Genomic DNA, 22,213 nt, shown 5'->3' on the forward strand with positions numbered 1-22,213 from the left:
TAGTCCAGCCTTTCGCATGATGAATTCTGCATATAAGTTAAATAAGCAGGGAGACAATATACAACCTTGTTGTACCCCTTTCCCAATTTTGAACCAGTCAGTTGTTCCATATCCAGTTCTAACTGTAGCTTCTTGTCCCACATAGAGATTTCTCAAGAGACAGATGAGGTGATCAGGCACTCCCATTTCTTTAAGAACTTGCCATAGTTTGCTGTGGTCGACACAGTCAAAGGCTTTTGCATAGTCAATGAAGCAGATGTCTTTCTGGAACTCTCTAGCTTTCTCCATAATCCAGCGCATGTTTGCTATTTGGTCTCTGGTTCCTCTGCCCCTTCGAAATCCAGCTTGCACTTCTGGGAGTTCTCGGTCCACATACTGCCTAAGCCTGCCTTGTAGAATTTTGAGCATAACCTTGCTAGCATGTGAAATGAGTGCAATTGTGTGGTAGTTGGAACATTCTTGGCGCTGCCCTTCTTTGGGATTGGGATGTAAACTGATCTTCTCCAATCCTCTGGCCATTGCTGAGTTTTCCAAACTTGCCGGCATATTGAGTGTAGCACCTTAACAGCATCATCTTTTAAAATTTTAAGTATGAGACCTCCATATCTTTCTGGTATAATTCCTCTGTGTATTCTTGTCACCTCTTCTTGATGTCTTCTGCTTCTGTTAGGTCCTTACCACTTTTGTCCTTTATTATGGTAATCTTTGTACGAAATGTTCCTTTCATATCTCCAATTTTCTTGAACAGATCTCTGGTTTCCCCCATTCTATGGTTTCCCTCTATTTCTTTGCATTGCTCATTTAAGAAGGCCCTCTTGTCTCTCCTTGCTATTTTTTGGAAATCTGCATTCAGTTTCCTGTATCTTCCCTATCTCCCTTGCATTTTGCTTGCCTCCTCTCCCCCACTATTTGTAAGGCCTCGTTGGGCAGCATTTCCTTTTCCTTGGGATGGTTTTCGTTGCTGCCTCCTGTATAATGTTACGAGCCTCCATCCATAGTTCTTCAGGCACTCTGTCCACCAAATCTAAATCCTTAAACCTGTTCCTCACTTCCACTGTGTATTCATAAGGGATTTGATTTAGATTGTATCTTACTGGCCCAGTGGTTTTTCCTACTTTCTTCAGTTTAAGCTGGAATTTTGCTATAAGAAGCTGATGATCTGAGTTACAGTCAGCTCCAGGTCTTGTTTTTGCTGACTGTATAGAGCTTCTCCATCTTTGGCTGCAGAGAATATAATCAATCTGATTTCTATGCTGCCCATTTGGTGATATCCATGTGTAGAGTCGTCTCTTGTGTTGTTGGAAAAGAGTGTTTGTGATGACCAGCTTGTTCTCTTGACAGAACTCTATTAGCCTTTGCCCTGCTTCATTTTGAACTCCAAGGCCAAACTTGCCAGTTGTTCCTTTTATCTCTTGATTCCCTACTTTAGCATTCCAATCCCCTATACCGGTAATGAGAAGAACATCCTTCTTTGGTGTCATTTCTAGAAGGTGTTGTAAGTCTTCATAGAATTGGTCAATTTCAGTTTCTTCAGCACCGGTAGTTGGTGCATAAACTTGGATTACTGTGATGTTAAAAGGTCTGCCTTGGATTCGTATCGAGATCATTCTATCATTTTTGAGATTGCATCCCATTACAGCTTTTGCCACTCTTTTGTTGACTATGAGGGCCACTCCATTTCTTCTACGGGATTCTTGCCCACAGTAGTAGATATGATAGTCATCCGAACTGAATTCGCCCATTCCCTTCCATTTTAGTTCACTGATGCCCAGGATGTCAATATTTATTCTTGCCATCTCATTTTTGACCACATCCAGCTTACCTTCCTTCATGGTTCTTACATTCCAGGTTCCTATGCAATATTTTTCTTTACAGCATTGGACTTTCCTTTCGCTTCCAGGCATATCCGCAACTGAGCGACCTTTCGGCTTTGGCCCAGCCGCTTCATCAGCTCTGAATCTACTTGTACTTGTCCTCCGCTCTTCCTCAGTAATATGTTGGGTGCCTTCTGACCTGAGGGGCTCATCTTCCAGCGTCATAACTTTTAAATGCCTGTTGTCTTTGTCCATGGAGTTTTCTTGGCAGGGATACTGGAGTGGCTTGCCGCTTCCTTATCCAGGTGGATCACATTTGGTCAAAACATAACTTCTCTAAGTTATTTAAGCCCCTTCGCCACGACAAGGCAGTGATCCATGAAGGGGTACAATTACTTAAGCTTTGCCTAATATTGACAGTTGTCATTTTAGATGTGAGGAAGCATGAACATTGTGATGGCCACTGTTTTCAAAGGGGAAGTTAAAGTAAGCATACCTGTCTCCCACTGAAATCAGTGTTGCTTTAAACGGCTTCACTAACTCATTTGTATGCCTTATTTCTAATACAATTGCCAAGTTGAGTAACAGCCAGCTTCGTTTTTTGAAGAAGCCCAGGCTGAGTGGCTTCACATTCGGGGAGATATCATAATAACTTTTTGGAAGGAATGGATAGGAGGCTTTCTGTTAAGATGAGAGTGCAGAGGGGTTTTAAGTTTTTTTTTTTGCAGACCTTTTCCTCCACTTACCACGTAGCAGTGGAGCTTATTCAGCCCTGTAAAGTGGGAACGTTCCCCTGCTGGAAGGACAAGCAGAGGCTGCCTAGTAAGCAAGGCAAGTCAATACAGTATTTGCAAGAGCCTTCCTGGATCTGATGGAAGGTCTGCCTAATTCAGCCTGGTCTTTCTGAGAGTGGTCGGCCAGATGCTTTGATGCCCATAGACAGGTATGTGCAGGACAGTCTTCCCCTTCAATGGTTGCAGTGGACATGCTTATTCTACCACAGACCCCTGGCTTAAGAGCATTGCACAAGTCAGGGTCTGCTTGTAATTGGAGCAAGAAAATAGAAAGCTGAGCAATTCTTGCTCCCAGAGCTTTGCATGACATCCGTTACTCAGGAGGTCGTAGAGCAAACTGAGATGTCTTTCACTGGTCCCACAAGCTATCTGTGTATAAGATTCATAAACAAATAAATTAAATATGATGCAAAAGTATATGATCTCTCTTCAATGTTTTCACCATGAAACATGAATTGCATGAAGTTTGGCTGAATTAGACTGCTGTCATAGACGCACATTCCTTGCAGCATGCCCCATTAGTGGGACTTACCCTTTCTAAGTAAGTAAGCATTGGAAGGGATCCCAAGGGTCATCTAGTCCAACCCCCTTGCAATGCAAACATCTCAGCTAAAGCATCCATGACAGATGGCCATCCAGCCTCTGCTTAACTTGCCCTGTAGTGTTCTCAAGCTCTTGGGCTCTGCCATGCTTAACCTATTCTGTTATTTAAGAGAGGATGCAGGGTCTGCTAACTTCTAATACAGTTTTTCCCAATCCAGTGCCCTCCAGCTATTGTGGACTACACTTCCCATCATCCCAAGCTAGCACGGCCACGCTGTGTGTATGCTGACTGGTGTTGATGGGAGTTGTAGTCTACAACATCAGGAGTAGGAAAGGCTGTTCTAGGAAGTGGAAAGATTGAGGACGCTTGCTTCCTATGTGGAATCTTCATTTATTAGGTTCATAAGTCTTTGTATGAAAAAATTATACTATCTGGTAAGATAATAGAAAGAAACAGAGAGTTACAATGCAATCCTATGTATGTCAACTCCCAGAGTATATAATTGCAGCCCTAAGCACAATAAAATAAACATTTGGTGAATATTGGATATTAAATATCCCTGCTTAGTTTGCAGAAATATACTGTACATTAAAGTACTTTTGAAAGCAGAGGGAGCTCAAGAAAACTGCTTGCCTCTAAATGAGCAAATAAATAAATAAAAATATGGAAGATTGGATATGACTGTAAAAAGATAATTAGAGACAAAAGAACTGTAGAGGAATTTGATTACTGAAAATCATCATATATTCATAAAAGATAGAGAGTTGTCTTAATAATTTCCTAAATGGATTATATTATTTCCACATTCAAGTGATGGTCAATGAATTTATGGATTAGTTTATCAGAAGAAGTGGTTAACTCAATTGAGACACTAAGGTTCTGGGTTTAGATGGTTTAAGGGCTTGTATTTTAAAAACAATAGTGCAGGTAATACATATGGAAGAAACAGTGCAGGTAATACATATGGAAGAAATGGCTTCCATCAAAAGCGGTGCATCTCTTTCACTGCAGCAGCTTCCCAAAAACTGACTCCAGGAGGGATCAGTGGGAAATTAGTGAACCCATATGAAACTGTGGGCCGTATAGTTAAAGCTATGGTTTTCCCAGTAGTGATGTATGGAAGTGAGAGCTGGACCATAAAGAAGGCTGATCGCCGAAGAATTGATGCTGGGCTAACTATTGCCCAGTCTCAAATCTACCATTCCTGGGCAAGGTGATTGAGCAGGTAGTTGCTGAACAACTCCGGGCAAGCCTGGAAGAAGCGGACCATTTGGATCCCTTCCAGTCGGGATTCAGGCCTCATCATGGGACTGAAACTGCCTTGGTCGCGCTGGTTGATGATCTCTGGCGAGTTAGGGATGAAGGTGAGAGTTGTTTCCTAGTTCTGCTGGATCTCTCAGCGGCTTTTGACACCATTGACATAACATCCTTCTGGACCGTCTAGAGGGGTTGGGAGCTGAGGGCACTGTTATACAGTGGTTCCACTCCTTCCTCCTGGGCCATGTTCAGAAAGTGGTGGTGGGGGATGAGTGTTCAGACCCCTGGGCTCTCACTTGTGGGGTGCCTCAGGGTTCTGTCCTCTCCCCCATGCTTTTTAACATCTACATGCAGCCGCTGGGAGAGATCATCAGGGGGTTTGGGCTGGGTGTTCATCAGTATGCGGATGATACCCAGCTCTACCTCTCTTTCAAATCAGAACCAGTGAAGGTGGTGAAGGTCCTGTGTGAGTGCCTGGAGGCGGTTGGAGGATGGATGGTGGTTAATGGATTGAGGATGGATGGCGGTTATTGGATTGAGGTTGACAAGACAGAAGTACTGTTTGTGGGAGACAGGAGGCGGACAGTTGTGGAGGACTCCCTGTTCCTGAATGGGATAACTGTTCCCTTGAAGGACCAGGTGCGCAGCCTGGGAGTCATTTTGTACTCACAGCTGTCCATGGAGGCACAGGTTAATTCTGTGTCCAGGGCGGCTGTCTACCAGCTCCATCTGGTACGCAGGCTGAGACCCTACCTGCCGGTGGACTGTCTCGCCAGAGTGGTGCATGCTCTGGTTATCTCCCGCTTGGATTACTGCAATGCACTCCACATGGGGCTACCTTTGAAGGTGACCCGGAAACTGCAATTAATCCAGAATGTGGCAGCTAGACCAGTGACTGGGAGCAGCCGCCGGGACCACATAACACTGGTCCTGAGAGATCTACATTGGCTCCCAGTATGTTTCCGAGCACAATTCAAAGTGTTGGTGTTGACCATTAAAGCCCTAAATGGCCTTGGTCCTGTATACCTGAAGGAGCGTCTCCACCCCCATCTTCAGTCCGGACACTGAGATCCAGCGCCGATGGCCTTCTGGCGGTTCCCTCATTGCGAAAAGTGAGGTTACAGGGAACCAGACAGAGGGCCTTCTCAGTAGCAGCACCCGCCCTGTGGAATGCCCTTCCATCAGATGTCAAGGAAATAAGCAGCTATCCTAATTTTAAAAGACATCTGAAGGCAGCCCTGTTTAGGGAAGCTGTTAATATTTAATGCTGTATTGTTTTAATATTCAATTGGGAGCCGCCCAGAGTGCCTGGGGAGACTCAGCCAGGTGGGCGGGGTATAAATAAATTATTATTATTATTATTATTATTATTATTATGGTGCTGGAGGAGACTCTTGAGAGTCCCATGGCCTGTAAGAAGATCAAACCTATCCATTCTGAAGGAAATCAGCCCTGAGTGCTCACTGGAAGGACAGATCCTGAAGCTGAGGCTCCAATACTTTGGCCACCTCATGAGAAGAGAAGGCTCCCTGGAAAAGACCCTGATGTTGGGAAAGATGGAGGGCACAAGGAGAAGGGGACAACAAAGGACGAGATGGTTGAACAGTGTTCTCGAAGCTACGAACATGAGTTTGACCAAACTGCGGGAGGCAGGGCAAGACAGGAGTGCCTGGTGTGCTCTGGTCCATGGGGTCACAAAGAGTCGGACACGACTCAACAACAGCAACAACATGAAACTATCAAACATGGATGAGTTAGTCTGCTTTTCTGTGATTTCCTATACACAGAAAAATCTAAGGCTGTCATCACGCAGCCCCCATGGAAGGGTTTGTAGTGCCTCATCACAATCCTTGATTTGCATGAAGTCCGGGTGGGAGAGAGAGCAAAAATGAAGGCAGGTTTTAAAATGGCAGTTTTAAACAATGGCAGAGATTTGAGTGAATTTTGGGCAGAGAAGTAGGTTGTTCCGTTAAAGCTGATTTGGTGCTCTTGTGGAACAAGCACATCCCCCCCCCTTCCGCTACTTTTTGTGGTAAATCAAGCAATAATGGGAGAATATGCTGGCAAATGTGAGATAACAATTGCTTGATGTTGTATAACCTCCCAGCAAACAAACCAGGATGAGTGCTTAATAAATAGCTGACACGATTTGACCTTCCTGCAAAGTTTTTTGGAAACAAAATCAGGATGATTGTTAAATAAAGAAGTTGTATAGAAATGGCCTGGGAGTAACTGTATTGAACATAGTAGGACTTGCTTCTGAGTATGCATGTGTAGGATTGCACTATTAGTTGCAAACTGATACATTTTTAATTGTTCAAGCAACCAGGAAATAATTACCGGTACAAGTTTTTGTATGAATTACAAAATTGCTCCTCCCTCCTCAGTGACTTAAATTGCTCTCACCAAATCAGTACACCTTGTTATTCTCCACCTCTTGATTTAATCGGAGAATAGTTTGCTCTTGAAAACTTAATTCCAGGTTTTGTAAGTCTCACACTCAATTAGGCAATTGATATGAATTGGCAAATCTGGTGGTTTCTTGATTCATAATACAAATGAAAGCAAAATGTTGGTTTCCTGTTGCATGGGTTGAATGGTAAGCTTTCCTTTCTTCTTGTTTTCAGGAAACAGAGGACCATGTGGCCTTCTTAGTAACTGTTCCAACAGCCCTGGCAATTTTCTTCACCATATTTATCCTTGCCTGTATAGAGCCATTATTCAAGAAGTTCCTTCGTGTTTTCTCTTTGGTCGTTTGGGTGTGCCTGGTTGCCATGGGATATCTCTTCATGTGTTTTGGTGGAATAATCTGTCCATGGGACCAGGTAAGTTTTTGTATGAAATTGATTCTTGCTGGTTTTGAGAGGGCCAAAGTATTTTGCCAGGAATATGAAGGGGGCGGGGAGAGATCATGGATTTCAAGAATTGACACTTAAGACTCCTTGATCCAGTTGGGAAAACATCCAGTGCAAAGGCTGCAGACCTCTACTTGAAAATCCAACATTCCCAAAGAACATTTTTCGAGAACATAGATAGAAATAATTATGTATTTTAAGTAGGGCACAATCATATGGGAAAGTCTTCCGCACAAACCCTATTGAAACAAATGGGTACTGGACAAGGGCATGCCAGTCAGATGACTGTTTGCCATTTTAAAACATCCCATGTGATGTCTCTAACATTATAAAGAGTGAATTATTAGAATTTTGGTCAAGTGATGGAAGAATTCTCCTTTTGGGTCAGCAGATCAGCTAGCTGAGTCATGGAATACTCTGGAAGGGCGGCTATGAGCACCATGTTGTTGTTGTTTAGTCGTTTAGTTGTGTCCGACTCTTCGTGACCCCATGAGCACCATAGTCTGCTTTATTTTTCACATCCTTCTTTAATTTCAAATAGCATTTTAAAGCAAGGCAATGGCTAACATGTGGAAAGTCCTAAAGAGATGTAGAGTGGGTGTGTTTGACATTTTTTTCACAGGGAAATATTGCCATAAATTGCCATAAATTTATTCTATGGTTACCTATAATAAACACAGCCTGTAAAGGTGTAATAGCTGTAGGTCATAGTCTTCCACTGATAACTAGGCAGGTATCAAATATGATTACTCTGCGCATTTTTCCTCCTTGAATTTCTGAAAGATTGCAGAAGTATGGTAAAAGGCAAAGACAAATACTGTATTAATGGTCAGCTGCAGCAATGCATAGATGTTTCATTCGCTTCTTTTTTCTGTTACTTTATTGTGTATGCAAATGCACTCACAAACATACAATGTTCCATTTGTTTCAATGGGCTTTGAAATGAATGGGCAGCTGCCTTCTGACTTTGCAGTGCTTTCTGGGTGCTGCTGCTCAGGCTCCAGCTTCTGCAGCTTCCGTCCGTGACCTGAGGGACCCTGGGCTGGAGAAGATTCTGTCCATTTCTAGATTTGGGCAAACCACCTTCAGCCCTAACACAGGCAGAGATTTGAAGCAAGGACACAACTGGATGTTTACATGCCTAGTTACTACACCAGCCATTAAGAAGACAGTTAAGTTACGCTGACCACGGTGGAGGGAGTTGGGGATGCTTAGCCTGGAGAAGAGGAGGCTGCGAGGAGATAGGAGAGTCATCTTCAAATATCAAAAGGACTGCCAAATGGAGGGTGGAACATGCTTGTTTTCTCCTGTTCTGGAGGCCAGGACCCGAACCCATGGCTTCAAGTTACCAAAAAGGAGATTCTGACTAAACACCAGAAAGAACTTTGTGATGGTGTGAGCTGTTTGGCAGCAAAACAGCCTCCCTCGGGAGGTGCTGGACTCTCCTCCCTGGGAGGTTTTTAAGCAGAGGTTGGATGGTCATCTGCCAAGGATGTTTTAGTTGAGATCCCTGCATTGCGGGGATTGGATAACCTTCAGGGTCAGCGCTACAATTCTGTGACTGTTTTATGCAGTGTTTTGGGATGCATTTAAATGACATTTATAAGACGATGAGTAAAGTTTTAGGAAATCTTTATTTCAGTTGTAATTTATCTGGCTTGGTTTTTAAATTTGTAGATCTCATTGCCCTCTTCTTCATGTTATCCCTTATCATCACATGTTCCCCTAGTGTGTGAGCATATCCTTGAGTTCCTACTAGTCTAGTTGGTGTGAGGACAGAGTGTCCCATGTGAAGATTAGGGTCTTGCTGATCTCAGCAAGGAGGTTCAACTGCCCCGGCCTGTTTGCAGAGCTGGAGAAACCCTTATTTGTTTGTCTTTTATTTTGTTTACATTAGGGTTTTTTTATTGTAATGCATTATGAAAAGCCTAAGCAAATTCATTCATATGAAACTCTGGGAGAGTGGCAGTTTCAGGAGGCCACTATCTTCCTGTGTGGCTGAGGGAGGGCTGGTCACTTCATGCCACCCTCCTCCAGCCATGCTGGACCCACCGCATGGCCAACTGGGTTGTGCCCACCTCTTCTGTATTCAGGAGGGGCATGGGTGGGCAGAGCACCCTCTTTGCTGACTGGTGTGGGATTTACCACTCACCCACTCAGTGGGGGAGCAGGCAAGTTGGTGTAAGGACCTTGCTATGGTTTACTTGGTCGCCATATTTGGGCCCAGGCAGGAATTTTTTCCTGCAAGCAAATGGGCTGGTTTTCAAGTTTTCGCCTCCTCATGAGAACTGTCACAACTCTGGAAGATAAGGCATTGGGCTGGATCATGCGGGTACCCTGTTAAAGTGGCCTGGGGGGTGACTCTATCCGGGAGTCCACTGGTTGACCAAAGCACCTGTGTGGGGTCGTGGCACCTGATCCATGTTGGCAGTGACTCCCCAGCACAGGATTAACCCTGCTGGGTTCCTAGCAGGCAGCTTGCCGGATGCATGTCCAGTGCCTCAACCAAACATAGTAAAGGAAAAGGGACCCCTGACCATTAGGTCCAGTCGCGGCCGACTCTGGGGTTGTGGTTCTCATCTTGCTTTACTGGCCAAGGGAGCCGGCGTACAGCTTCCGGGTCATGTGGCCAGCATGACAAAGCCGCTTCTGGCGAACCAGAGCAGCACACGGAAACGCCGTTTACCTTCCCGCCGGAGCAGTACTTGCGCTTTGATATGCTTTCGAACTGCTAGGTGGGCAGGAGCAATGGGAGCTCACCCCATTGTGGGGATTCGAACCGCCAACCTTCTGATCGGCAAGCCCTAGTCTCAGTGGTTTAACCCATAGTGCCACCCGTGTCCCTTCCTCAACCAAACATACTCTTACCTCTAATCACTAAAGTTGTGGCCTAATTCAGCTCCTGTGTTCATTTCTTTAGTCTTCCCAGTGCTGGCCACAGACATCATGCACCAGTGGTGGCAAATATTTTCTTTAGTGTTAAGATTTCTAAGGAGATTCAGGATTATATGGGAAAGTGGCACAGGTTGGAGATGGAAAGAAGCAGAAGTGCTTCAACATTTGGTATCCGAAGGTCCTGTGGATGCCTATCAGGTTGCTGAAATCAAGCTGTGATTCTCATTTAACTGTCAGAAGATTTTGCAGGCCAAGAAGATGGAATGCATTGCAAAGTATCTCTGCTTGAAGTATCATTTTTGGAATTCAGTAGAATGTCTTTAAAGCGCCTTTTAGGCAACCACCAAGGAATTTGTTGCCAGCTGCAGGAGTACGTTGCAGCCAGCCAGGCAGCCAGAACCGTCTCCCTCATTGCTTTCCAATGACTCACTGGAATGAACATACATTAGTGGATTAAAAATGAAATGTGTCCAGGTTTAAAGAATGGAAGTCAAAACTGAAAGGGGCTCATAAAAGAGGGAAGGCTAATGCAAAAACTGACAAAGCTGAAACTAACCAGTGATTGTACTAACTCTATCCTTAAACTTTATACATTTGAATTAAGAGGGATTAGGAAAGTCAAACATATTACCTTATGGAACTTGAGATGTCTTTCATCTTTGTTCTGGTTTTGTATGTGATATTATTAACAATATTTTTCTTTAATTTACATTACCTTCTTATCTAACCAAAAGGCAAGATTACAACACATCTTCTGCTCTTTATACCTCTGTAAAAACTTTGAGAAAGGTTAGCATGTAGCAGACTTGCCAAGACCACCCAGACTGCTGGGTCTCCCGTGTTCAAACCCAACCCACACCATTTGAGGTGGGGTGGGGGGGTGGGGGGTGACCCGGAAAGCAATCCTTTCAGTAATGGTACCCCATTAATGCTGTTCATTCCCTAGAGAGGCGTGTCCTGCTATGTTTTTGATGCCAGGCAAAGACCTTTTTATTCTCCCAGAACTTTTAAGTTATGAATTTTGCTATAAGCTTCTGTTTAAATTGTGGCTCTTATTAATTGTGTTGTCATTTAAAATTTGATTGTGTGATTTTTCTCCCCCATATGGCTTTGATTTTATTCTGATTTGTTGTAAGTCACCCCTGGCAACCATCAGGCTGTATATGGCACATTTACAAAATTAAGTGTTCATGCTTACATGTTCAAAATCAGTGATTCATGCTACAGTAATGATGTACAGAATAGCACAAAACCAAGTTACCTGGAAATAGCCTTGATATGCAGATATTCTTCATGTGTGGAAGTTTAGAATGTCAGTGAGAACATTAGGTTAGGACCCTTTTCCCTGACACATGGGGGTCACTTTTGTTTGGAGGGGCATTCAGTCATAAGAGCCCCCGTTTGAAGTAGGAAATGTGGCAGCCCATACACAGATTTACCACCTCAGTGAGCATTAAGTCTGAGTCATACTCCATAAGTATTATAAATCATGTATGAAATAAAACATAACATTTTTGCATTTGCACTAGTTAACATATTTGATTGCTTCCTTAACCCTTCAGTCATAAAGCATGTGCCCTGCCTGCTTCATTCAAACCCTTTAAGATGGCAGAAGTTTGAACAAATAGTGTATATATTTAATTTGGCTGAATGTCGAGAGATTGGGATGGATTGTTGAAAACAGGCGTTTATATTTATACGTTGAAAAGAAGGGCAGTATAGATAAGGCAGCTGACTTTTTCAGAGCCTGCAAATTCAATTTGTTATAAGAATGGGGTGGCTTGTCTTTGACAGTGGAGAGTCCACTTGGTGAAAGGTGTAATCTGGCCGAAATTCAGAACAGTCCAATGAAGAATGGCTGGATTGCAGCAGTTTTAAATTTTTGCTTTGAGGTTCAGGGCGTCTTCTGATTGTGGCCATTATAGTAACCACCTTCAGTTTTGCCTTCCATTGCTTTGGGCTTTGTCAAACATTCACAAATATTGCAGCGGTGTGCCCTCCACTGATCTGTTGAAAATCTGTTGTGTATTCGTAATGTTCTGAGGTTTCAAAAATCCCATTTTAATCAACCATTTAATTAAGGGCAAGTTATGAGCACATGTCTGTTTGCTGAGTCTCCTTCCTAAGGGGAAAATGGTCACTGATGAACTGAGCTGGCAGAGACCCACAGAGGTATGTAGGCTCTTGTGTTGTGTGATGTTTGCTTCTGGGGCTGCTTCTCTCTCTGTCTGCCTGTGGAGAGAAACTCACATTGATCCTGCCATTTCTATCCTGTGTCTAATGTAAGTAAAATGTGACTGCGTGGGAGGCTGGGTTGTCATACGTGAGATTCTAGACTGTTTTCCACTTGGCACATTTTAGAGCTGAAGGTTGTCTAAACCTTGTCCCATGCTTTTTAGTACACAAGTGGTTTTTTTAAGAGTCTTTATTTTTCACATAAAACAAAGGAGTTCTGAACGGGGAATATAAATGAATGTTTCTCCAGCTTGAATAACTTGTATCTGCTGGATGTTTTCATGGGGCATTAGAGACTGATAATGTTGAAAACATATTGGACAGGATTAGATGAAATGAAATTTAGTGAGCTAGTACCGGCTACTTGAAGATTCAAAGGACACGTTAAGGGAACTATTCTAGCTTTGAAAGGCATCTCATGGGAATTTCATTGCATTTCATGTTTTGAAAAGATACCTGAAAGGCTATAACTATCAAGTCTGCAGGATTTGTAGCAAACTGATATTCTACAATTGCCGCAACAGAGATAAATGTTTGCAATCCATACATAACTCTTGCTCAGTCTGACAACAACTTTATGGACATAAACATCCACAAATCTCTTTTTCTCCAGTTTCTGTACATCTTGTTATACATGATGCTATTGAGTGGAGGAAGTCTCGGGGTGCTATCTGATTGTGCTGTTGCATAAGTGCAAGAGCTGTTGAGCCAGTGGGAAGTGTCTGCTCACAGAAAAGGAAGGGAGATGACTTTCTCTTATTTCCCCAAATCATCCAAAGCAGATTATTTTTTTTGGGGGGGGGTGTTTACGGAGAAAGAGGAATTGGCAAAAATCTTATCACGTGCCTCAATGGTGCCAGCAGTTGTACGTAGAAGGCCAGCTTCCTGCAGCTCTTCTAGTTCAACCTGTCAGGGAGTTGTTGTGGCTACTCTCGAGTAAAGACACTCCAGTCCATTCTGTCTTTAAATGTTTTATTCTGCATACTATTTACAGTGCAGAGATAGCAGGAAACATGACTTCCTAGTCACTCTCAGAATCCGGCAATGGCACCCGTCTGCTTCAGGGCCAGCATAATAGCCTGGGGACCCCAAAACGCCGCCCCCTAGCCCTGCGTTTGGGCACGTGCCTCAATTCAGGCGCCGGAAGGAGCGGTGCCCCTTCTTCCGCTTGCTGGCCGGGGCAGTGCCTGGGCTCCAACGCCTCCCTGAGCCGTCCCTCCTCCACTTGTTGGTGAGAGTGGTGCAGGGGCTCTGATATGTCGCTGAGCCCTTCTTCCACTGTCTGTTCCCCAGAGCATTGCCAGGGCTCTGATGCCTCGCTGAGCCTTCCCTCCTCCATCCCGCTTCCCCCTGACCCGCTGCTAGTGCTGTCGCTGGGCGAAGTGCTGGTCAGGATGATGGGGGGAGGCTCCCTGTAGGGAGTCCCCCCCCGACACAACCTGACTCCTGATGTAATGGGAATCCCTTTTTGTGGATGCAAAGAGAATAGCAGCTGAGTGACTGAAGGGGAACACCTGAGGATGTTCATCAGTGTTGCTGCTGTTATGCCAAGCAAATAATGGCCAGAAACTGCACAGTATTGGGCTCAGACAGATTGTTTAGCTATAGCTTTCCATTTTGTATTGCTGTTTAAGCAAAGGCAACTTGGGCACATAGCTGAAGTCTGTCTTGAATTGTTAGTGTAACTAGTGTAACTAGTGTAACTTTTATTGCGTAGCTCTTGAATAATGTCAAGCGATTTAACAATAGAAGCAATACTTTTCCAGGTTTTTTTTTTTTATGGAGTACACAATTGAGGCTGCTGTCCTCCAGGAGTGAGTCATCTTTTCTAGCCTGAGGGCAATTTTCTGGGGGCTGCATGTAACTGATGAGCAAGACCAGAGGCAAAAGGGAGCAGAGCAGCATGTGTCACTTTTGCTTTTCACTGTAAGCTGCACTCTACCTTCCACAAAAGTCAGTGGCTTCTCTGCAAAACATTCCAACAAAACATTCCAACAATGGAAAGAAAGAAAGAGAGAGAGAGAGAGAGAGAGAGAGGGAAAGAAAGAAAGAAAGAAGAAAGAAAGAAAGAAAGAAAGAAAGAAAGAAAGAAAGAAAGAAAGAACCAATTATTATTTAATTTACTTATACGCCAAAATGGCTAATAAGTTTTTTACGAGTACAAAATTAATTATGAAGTGTCCACATGCAATAAAAGTACGCCATAAAGCAAGCCTGTTTAAAAAGTTAAAGTTAAAACAGTGAAAACAGCAATTAAAACAGTAATTCAGAAAGTTTAAGTTTCAGGGGAATGCTTGTCTAATCAGGTGTGCTTGGAGAGGCCAATATGCCACTTTTCTGCCTCAGTCGAAGGCAAAAGGTCTCCAAATGCCAGTTGCAGGGAATCCCAGGTGGGGAGGAAGCTTTGAAGCAAAGGCTGCAGCAATGCTCATCCCAAAGGGACAGGGCTTCATCTCATTTGGGTCGCAGATCCAGATGTTAAGAATCATAAGGGAGCAGGGCTGGATTGAATATATATACTATATAATAATATGCAAGTTGTCCCTGCGTCCAAGCTGTCCCGTGTGTCCCTGGGTCACTGCGCATGTGCCCCAGGGATACAGGGATTGGACAGCAGAGACTGCGCGCGCGCGCACTCTCCCCCCACTCTGCCTCCTCCAACCGCCGCTCCCGCCGGACACCGCCTCACTGCAGGGCACGTCAGGAAAGCGAGGGTGGAGGCCGGCGAAGGCCTCCTCACAACCCTCCCTGGCCCGTGAGAGGAGCGGCGGTTGGAGGAGGCGGGGGGGGAGAGTGCGCGCGTCCTTCCTGTCGGCGGCTGCGGGAGAGAAACGGAGGAGGAGAAAGCAGCGCTTTCTCCTCCTCCGTTCCTGTCCCCCTGCCGCCGACAGCAAGGACAGGTCCCAGGGTTCGGAGAAGCGCTGCGCAAGCGCTTCTCTGAACCCTGGGATGTCTGCTTCCTGTCGGCGGCTGCGGGAGAGGAACGGAGGAGGAGAAAGCAGCGCTTTCTCCTCCTCCGTTCCTGTCCCCCTGCCACCGACAGCAAGGACAGGTCCCAGGGTTCGGAGACGCGCTGCGCAAGCGCTTCTCCGAACCCCAGGATTCTAGCGCCCGTTATTGAACGGGCTGAAAACCACTAGTATGTATATAATGAGGTCATTTAAATAACACTTCTTACCATATAATGTTTCATAATAAATCAGTAAGTGCAGATTTGGATGGCAGTGCTAAATTCAATGTACTTTCACTGAATGAGAATTTCCTGAGTTCAAATTTCCCTTTTTAAAATTAAATTGCTAGATTCTAGATAGGAAAATGCAATACCATGTATGCTTTGGGTCCTCCTTCAGTGATAAAGAGATCTAATGCTGATTAACTGAGAATATAGGCTTCAGTATAATTAAAATAAATAATTTCAGGCATTTGGTTTGTTTCCTTAATCTTGGAAACAAGGCAAAGGTCTTTAAAGGTGTTGAAGGATATTGAGTTCCCAAGCTACTGCTGCTTTTCATAAACCCTGAAAATGTTGGAACCAGCAATGTATCTGGAGATAAAATAAACTTTGTTGCTGCAGTCATTATTATTTGTTCTGAATTCTTATAACAGCTAAGGGTATTCCCCCTCCCCCAGCCCTGTGCACCAGTAGCAAACAGCATGGTGGGACGCTGCTGCTCACTTGGCCTCTGCAAGGCCATGTAACTGCGGGTTACTGGGAGGGGAAGAGGCAGAGAGGTTGGGATGGTGCAAACACACTGGCAGAATGACCAGGTTGTTTCTGCTGGCATACTTTCACTATAGCCATGCCACACCTGCCTTGCCTGTCTGCATCCCACTAAGCAGCAGTGACAAAACCTGCTAGAGGTCAGCTGAGTGGTAATGTAAAAGACTGTAAAAGACTGGATGATATGGAGGCAGAAATAGATAAAATCTACAGAATTAAAACACATTATGCAAAATCAAAAAAGGTGCCAAGGTCCATTTTGTTAGAAAGAAAACTAGAGACCAAGTCTTAAAGCAACATTTTGACACTAGGTTGAAAATTGAGGATATAGATGTTACTGATATTTTAGGGAGACTAGAGCAAGTGACTTCCCCACAGTTAGCTCTCTCACCACCCTGGAGTAGCTAGCAGCTGAAGCGGCACTGCAGAGGCTGGCATGAACGGTTAAAACAAAACATTTATTTAACAAACAGCAAAAGAACTGACTTCTTCATAGAAGTTATCAGAGGCACACACAGACTTCACTTCTGACAGGAATAACTGACACCAGCTGACACACAGTCACATGACCCCCCCCTCTCTTAAGGTGGAATGGAACATTACAACAATAAATGTGATTACAGTCATATCTTGGATCCCGAACGCCTTGGTACTCAAGACGTTTTGGCTCCCGAACGCCGCAAACCTGAAAGTGAGTGTTCGGGTTCGTGAATGTTCTTTGAAACCCAAACATCCAACAGGGCTTCCGCAGCTTCTGATTGGCTGCAGGAGCTTCCAGCAGCCAATCACAGGCCGTGGTTTGGTTTCCCAACATTTTGGAAGTTGAACAGACTTACAGAACAGATTCCATTCAACCTCCAAGGTATGACTGTATACTGAAAGAAATTCCACTGAGGATACTGCGTAAAACAAAAGACTACTCCTTTATAACAAATAAACTTAAGCAGAAAAGATTGGACATACTGGATGGAGTGATTTTTACCTCTAATTAGAAAGATTTTGACTTGATTAGGTACAGAAAACAAGAGACTATGGAAAAATTCAAGCAAATGGATGAGACTGAAGAAACAGAATGGGGAGCTGGGTATAGGTTAACATTCAATTGAAGCCAGAACTTTTCCTTCTAGGAATAAAGGATAGACAGTTAGAAAAGAACCATAGAACCATAGAACATTATTTCAGTATATCACCACAGTGGATTTTATATGCACAAAGATGGAAAGAGACATTATTATCTGCCTTGGAGGAATGGTGGCTAAAGTTATAGGACTTGGCTGAGATGACGAAGTGGATGTGTTTAATTAGTGAAAAGTCATTGTTGATATTTACAGAAGATTGGAAACCCCTTACAGACATTTTACATGAAAAAGAAAATGAACTTGTAACATCTGGATTTGAGGATTGAAGAAAATATTGGTTTTTACAAAAAGTGGAATAGTTGGGTGTTACCTTGCAGAGTGGGACAACTGGTGTTGGGTGACAGAGCAATAGGTGCCATGTGGCCTTTCCTGTGCCCCCTAAGCTATCTGTTCTCAAATGCAGCGGAGGATGCTGTCACATTGCCAGTGTTGGAGTAATAGTCAGTTGCCCATCTTGTCCTTTGCCTCAGGCAGCAAAATGTCTTGGGCTGGCCCTGAGCAGGGTATGGCTGCAACTTTTTTATGAGATGACAAAGCAACCTTTGCTTACTGCCTCCCTGCCTTTGGGAGATCTGGAAGGGTTTCCTTAAATTATTATTTAAACAGAAGCGGTAGCATAATACCTTTTTTTAGTGGTTTTGTTTTTTGGTGCTATGAATTTCCCAGAATTCTTCTTTCACTGGATGTTTAACAACAACAACAAAAGAACAGCAGGTTAGAAGGTATTGTTTGGGACTAAGAAAAGCCAGGCTGCAATAAGTAATAGTCTTTAAAATGGCATGGAAGAGTTATTACTGTATTCAGACAGTGCAAACATATACACTTGTACTCTGAATTTTAGGAGGATCTACTCCCAGTTAAGTGTGCATAGGGTTTTAGCCTTAATTAGGTTAGGTGAGCAGTAGCAAACATGGGGCCCTCCCTGCAAATTTAATAAATAAAATGTACCCCTTTTAAATGTTTTTGTGGGAGGGGAAGGTAGTTAATTTTATTTTATTGTTGTTTATATATTTTGTGTTTTTATAATGTGCTTCTATCTATGGATGGAGGCTGGCATATAAATTTAATAAACAAATAATATTTTGGACTATAACCCCTATCAGCCCCTGCCAGTTGGGCCAATGGTCAGGGGTGAGGGGAGCTGCAGTTCAAAACATAGGGAGGCCCCCACTTTGGCTATTTGCTGGGTTAGGGCTGAGGGTTACGAGATAAAAATATATTGGGTGGTAGCTAGGCATGCTGCAGCCAAGAAGCAAAGGTGACGGCTTTATTTAGTAGCTCTACATTTCATGCAGACATCGGTGAGAGCTGGTATTTCTGACTCTATTCGTGTTTACTCCACACTGAGTTCCCGTAAAAAGGCAGTGGCCCAGGAGTTCACAGAGAGCTTCAAAGCAGACCAGTTAATCTTTCCACACCAAGATGTTCTACCTGTTTCTGTGTAGCATATGAAACCAAATACAGGTACATTCCTATTTCATGTGCTATATTTGGCAGTGGCAGTACCCTGCTGCCTGGGAGAATGGGGGAAGCAGTTGTTGTTTTGCTGGTGCTGAAAGCTGGCCCTTTTGAAGGAGGAAATCAGGTGCATCTCATAATTTTTGTTTTAAAACCCAGATCTCTAACATCTGCCTAATCATTTGGGCTAATCTGACTTGCTGATGTAAAGAGCAGGCAAGTGTGTGTGTCAGTTGGGCAACAGCACCAGTGAAATAGCATTTCTGTAAAATATCTTGGTCTGTCATGGGATCCAGGCTTCTTTTCTTTAGCACTGTCTGCTTGATGTATTGAAAACAGTTTAAATTTAAGAATTAAGTTATCTCAGTCTCTGAGCAACAGACAACACAATATTTTATAGCCAAAACTGTCAGTGAGAAGGGAAAGACACTTTAAAAGAAATAAATTAGAGATGTACTGTATTACAGGGTCACTCTTCTCATCCTCTTTTGCAATCCACTTCTTTCCCCCTTAAAATATTTTGTTGTCAGTTGATAGCACTTTGGGAGCGACCTGTAGTTTACAAGCACTCCTGCATCCTTATCTTACCCTTCTAAAGCCTCTGAAAATCTTGTACAGTGAAAAGCAGCTTTTGAGGGCAGGGACTAACCTGCCTCAAAGGATGCAAGCAGAAACTCTTACCTGTAAATATGAAATCAGTTTTTATTTAAGCAAGTAACGGTACAAGTTCAGCAGCAGACACAGGGCTCAGGAGTCATGGTTCAGGTGTTCCAGAGCAAAGCAAGAAGTTAAGAACAGGACGGAAGTGACAGAGATCTCCCAACAAGTTTCCACATCCTGTCCAACAAGCTTTTAAATATGAGGTGGGGTGTGCTAGCTCAAAAGACTTGCTCACCTTGCAGGAATGTTGAAATGGTGTGTACATGCACGCACAAACACACATTCAGTCGGGATAGGTGAGTCTGCTCCAATCTGCGAAGGCAGTGCCCTGTTCTGGTGTCAGGACTCCGGCTTCTGTTTGGTTGCCGCCTTCTCCTTTTCTGCCTCCCACTTCTGTTTCCACAAACCCTCCTTAGGCTCTACTGAGGCTTTGCACTCCGCAGAAAGGCTGCTGGAGGGGGGAAAGACAGCTGGCATCCCTGCATCTCCTTCTGAAGCAGCTGAGATCCCTCCTCCTGCTGCTGCATCAGAAGCTGCCTCTCCAAGCACAATCCTGACAGCACTGTGGGGCTGATGATAGGAGCATGGAGAGAGCTGTAGTGGGGGGTGAGGGGTTTCCTGCCATTTCTGCCCATCATTTCTGCTCATACTTGCCCCAAAGGTGCTTTGTTTGAAGACTCCAAATAGGTCTACAAATAGGTCTATTGAATGGCAAATGCACATTTGGTACCCTATGCGGGGGATGGCTTGGGTACTGGTGGTTTGGAGTGGATAGGGAAAGAGTTAGGCACATGCACACATGCCAAACACATAGCTGCGCACATGCACCACTTCTAATTACCTTTCCCTAGACTGCCTTCATTTGATCTGTTTGCAGTAATATATGTGTGTGACATGTAATTATATCCTTTAGTGAAGCCTTGTACGCTGCACAATCCCTTGGAAGGCCACAGCATTGTTCTGATGTCTGTTTGCAGAGCTGAAATTAATTGGTGTCTAAATATTATCCTGAGAATTGGTGAATACTCCCTGGTGAATAATCAGTTTGACAGTCAATAGCATTTTTCTGTTCCTGTTTTCTCCATGGGCTCTTCCAGACTTACCTTTTATAGTTCTTTCTTCCTGTTCGTTTATAGAATTCACAGCAATACACAGTCATTTGTATTGCTGTTCTGGTTGATTTCTCTTATCCTGTTGTTGCAGCTACCATACACTTATTTGGAGGCCATGCAGCTTGATTGGGACAAAAATCACCGTCATATTTGTCTGTAGCCCTGAAACCCGTCTAGCTTTTAACCTTTTGGATCAAACTTGGTCAGCCATCCATTTGTATCCAAATGTGACCAGCTGCTTTGCAACTTGCTTTATTGAAGTCTTGTTTGACTTTTGTTCATTTATTAAAATGCTGACTGCTGTAAATGTGTTTAGAATTTTAAATACATAGTAAATATTTATTATTTTCCAACCTGCTAGAACAATACGTTATAGGAGCAGGAGTACTTAGCAAAAAGGCTCTGCACGTTCTTTCCGAGTGAAGGTTCAGGGGAGTAAGCAAGAAATGGGACTGCCTGTAATTCCAATAGAGGCCCCTGGTGTGTAATAAAGGCAAATCTAAGATCCGGACATCTAGTCTGCTTCCAAAAAGGATCTTATTGGAGAACCGAGGAGTTTTGGCAGCTGCTTTTGCTGCTAATGGAAATGGGGACAGCAGAAAGATTTATGGCAAGACCTCTTCTTGTTGCTTCTGTTTTTAGATAGGTTATCCATTTGCAGACAAAAGCCAGACAAGTGTACACTTTCCCTCATGGGCTTCTGATTTGTCATTTGGATGGTCTTCTATGCCATAAGGAGGCAGCACCACATCCTAAGGAACAATCCCGCTATCAGCTAATGTGCGGCTCTTAGTTTCACCCATGTTACACAGCACACTCATGAGGTGACCACTGCGACCACGTCTCCTCTGCTGCTGAAAGCCTGGCAGTGAGATGCTCTTTCCACCACATTTCTGAAGTAGGTGAACACAAGATTGAACCTTGTTAGCTGCTGATTCAGGCGGCAATTGCTGTACACATTCATGAGCCATTTCCACATCAGGTCGCTGCCATTAACAATAATAAAAACAGTAATCTGCACTCCTTTAACAGTTGGGGTGCGAATATCATGCAGAAACATACCGGCACCCATCATCTTATAAATGGGTAGAATTCTGGAATCTATAGGCGGCATGATAATTTCCATCCTGTCAATAAGAACAGTATGATCAATGGTCCCTTGAAAGGAGATTTTGACTAGACATACGAAAAAACTTTCTGACAGTAACAGCTATTCGACAGTGGAACAGTCTCCCTCATGAGGTGGTGGACTTTCCTTCCTTGGAGGTTTTTAAGCAGAGGTTGGATGACAATTGTTGTTGTTGTTGTTGTTTAGTCGTTTAGTCGTGTCCGAATCTTCGTGACCCCATGGCCCAGAGCACGCCAGGCACTCCTGTCTTCCACTGCCTCCCGCAGTTTGGTCAAACTCATGTTCGTAGCTTCGAGAACACTGTCCAACCATCTTCTCCTTGTGCCCTCCATCTTTCCCAACATCAGGGTCTTTTCCAGGGAGTATTCTCTTCTCATGAGGTGGCCAAATTATTATTATTATTATTATTATTATTATTATTATTATTATTATTTTATTTATACCCCACCCATCTGGCTGGGTTTCACCAGCCACTCTGGTGGATGGACATCTACCATGGATGCTGAGATTCCTGCATTGCAGGGGGTTGGACTAGATGACCCTCAGGGTTCCTGCCAACTCTAAGATTCTATGAAGTAGGAGAAGTAATCTTTTATGAAG

At 43.8% G+C, this 22,213-nt stretch overlaps 1 protein-coding gene across 8 annotated transcripts in view; it reads left to right on the plus strand.

Moving 5' to 3' along the window:
- Window positions 1-22,213, plus strand: part of ADCY2 (adenylate cyclase 2) — a 123,433-nt gene that overhangs the window by 15,336 nt on the left and 85,884 nt on the right. For 7 of the 8 annotated variants that reach the window (XR_004691663.3, XM_088674930.1, XM_060278171.2 and 4 more), the window contains exon 2: window positions 7,037-7,234. The exons of the other annotated variant lie outside the window; for it this stretch is intronic. Coding sequence is in view for 6 of the 7 variants with exons in the window: in XM_088674930.1 (XP_088531056.1) it covers window positions 7,037-7,234 (198 nt within the window). In the remaining variant the exon portion in view is untranslated. The remainder of the gene's footprint in view (window positions 1-7,036; window positions 7,235-22,213) is intronic. 8 annotated transcript variants of the gene reach the window in all.

Source organism: Zootoca vivipara, chromosome 8 (genome assembly GCF_965207765.1).
Source record: "Zootoca vivipara chromosome 8, rZooViv2.hap1.1, whole genome shotgun sequence".
Lineage (NCBI taxonomy): Eukaryota > Metazoa > Chordata > Lepidosauria > Squamata > Lacertidae > Zootoca > Zootoca vivipara.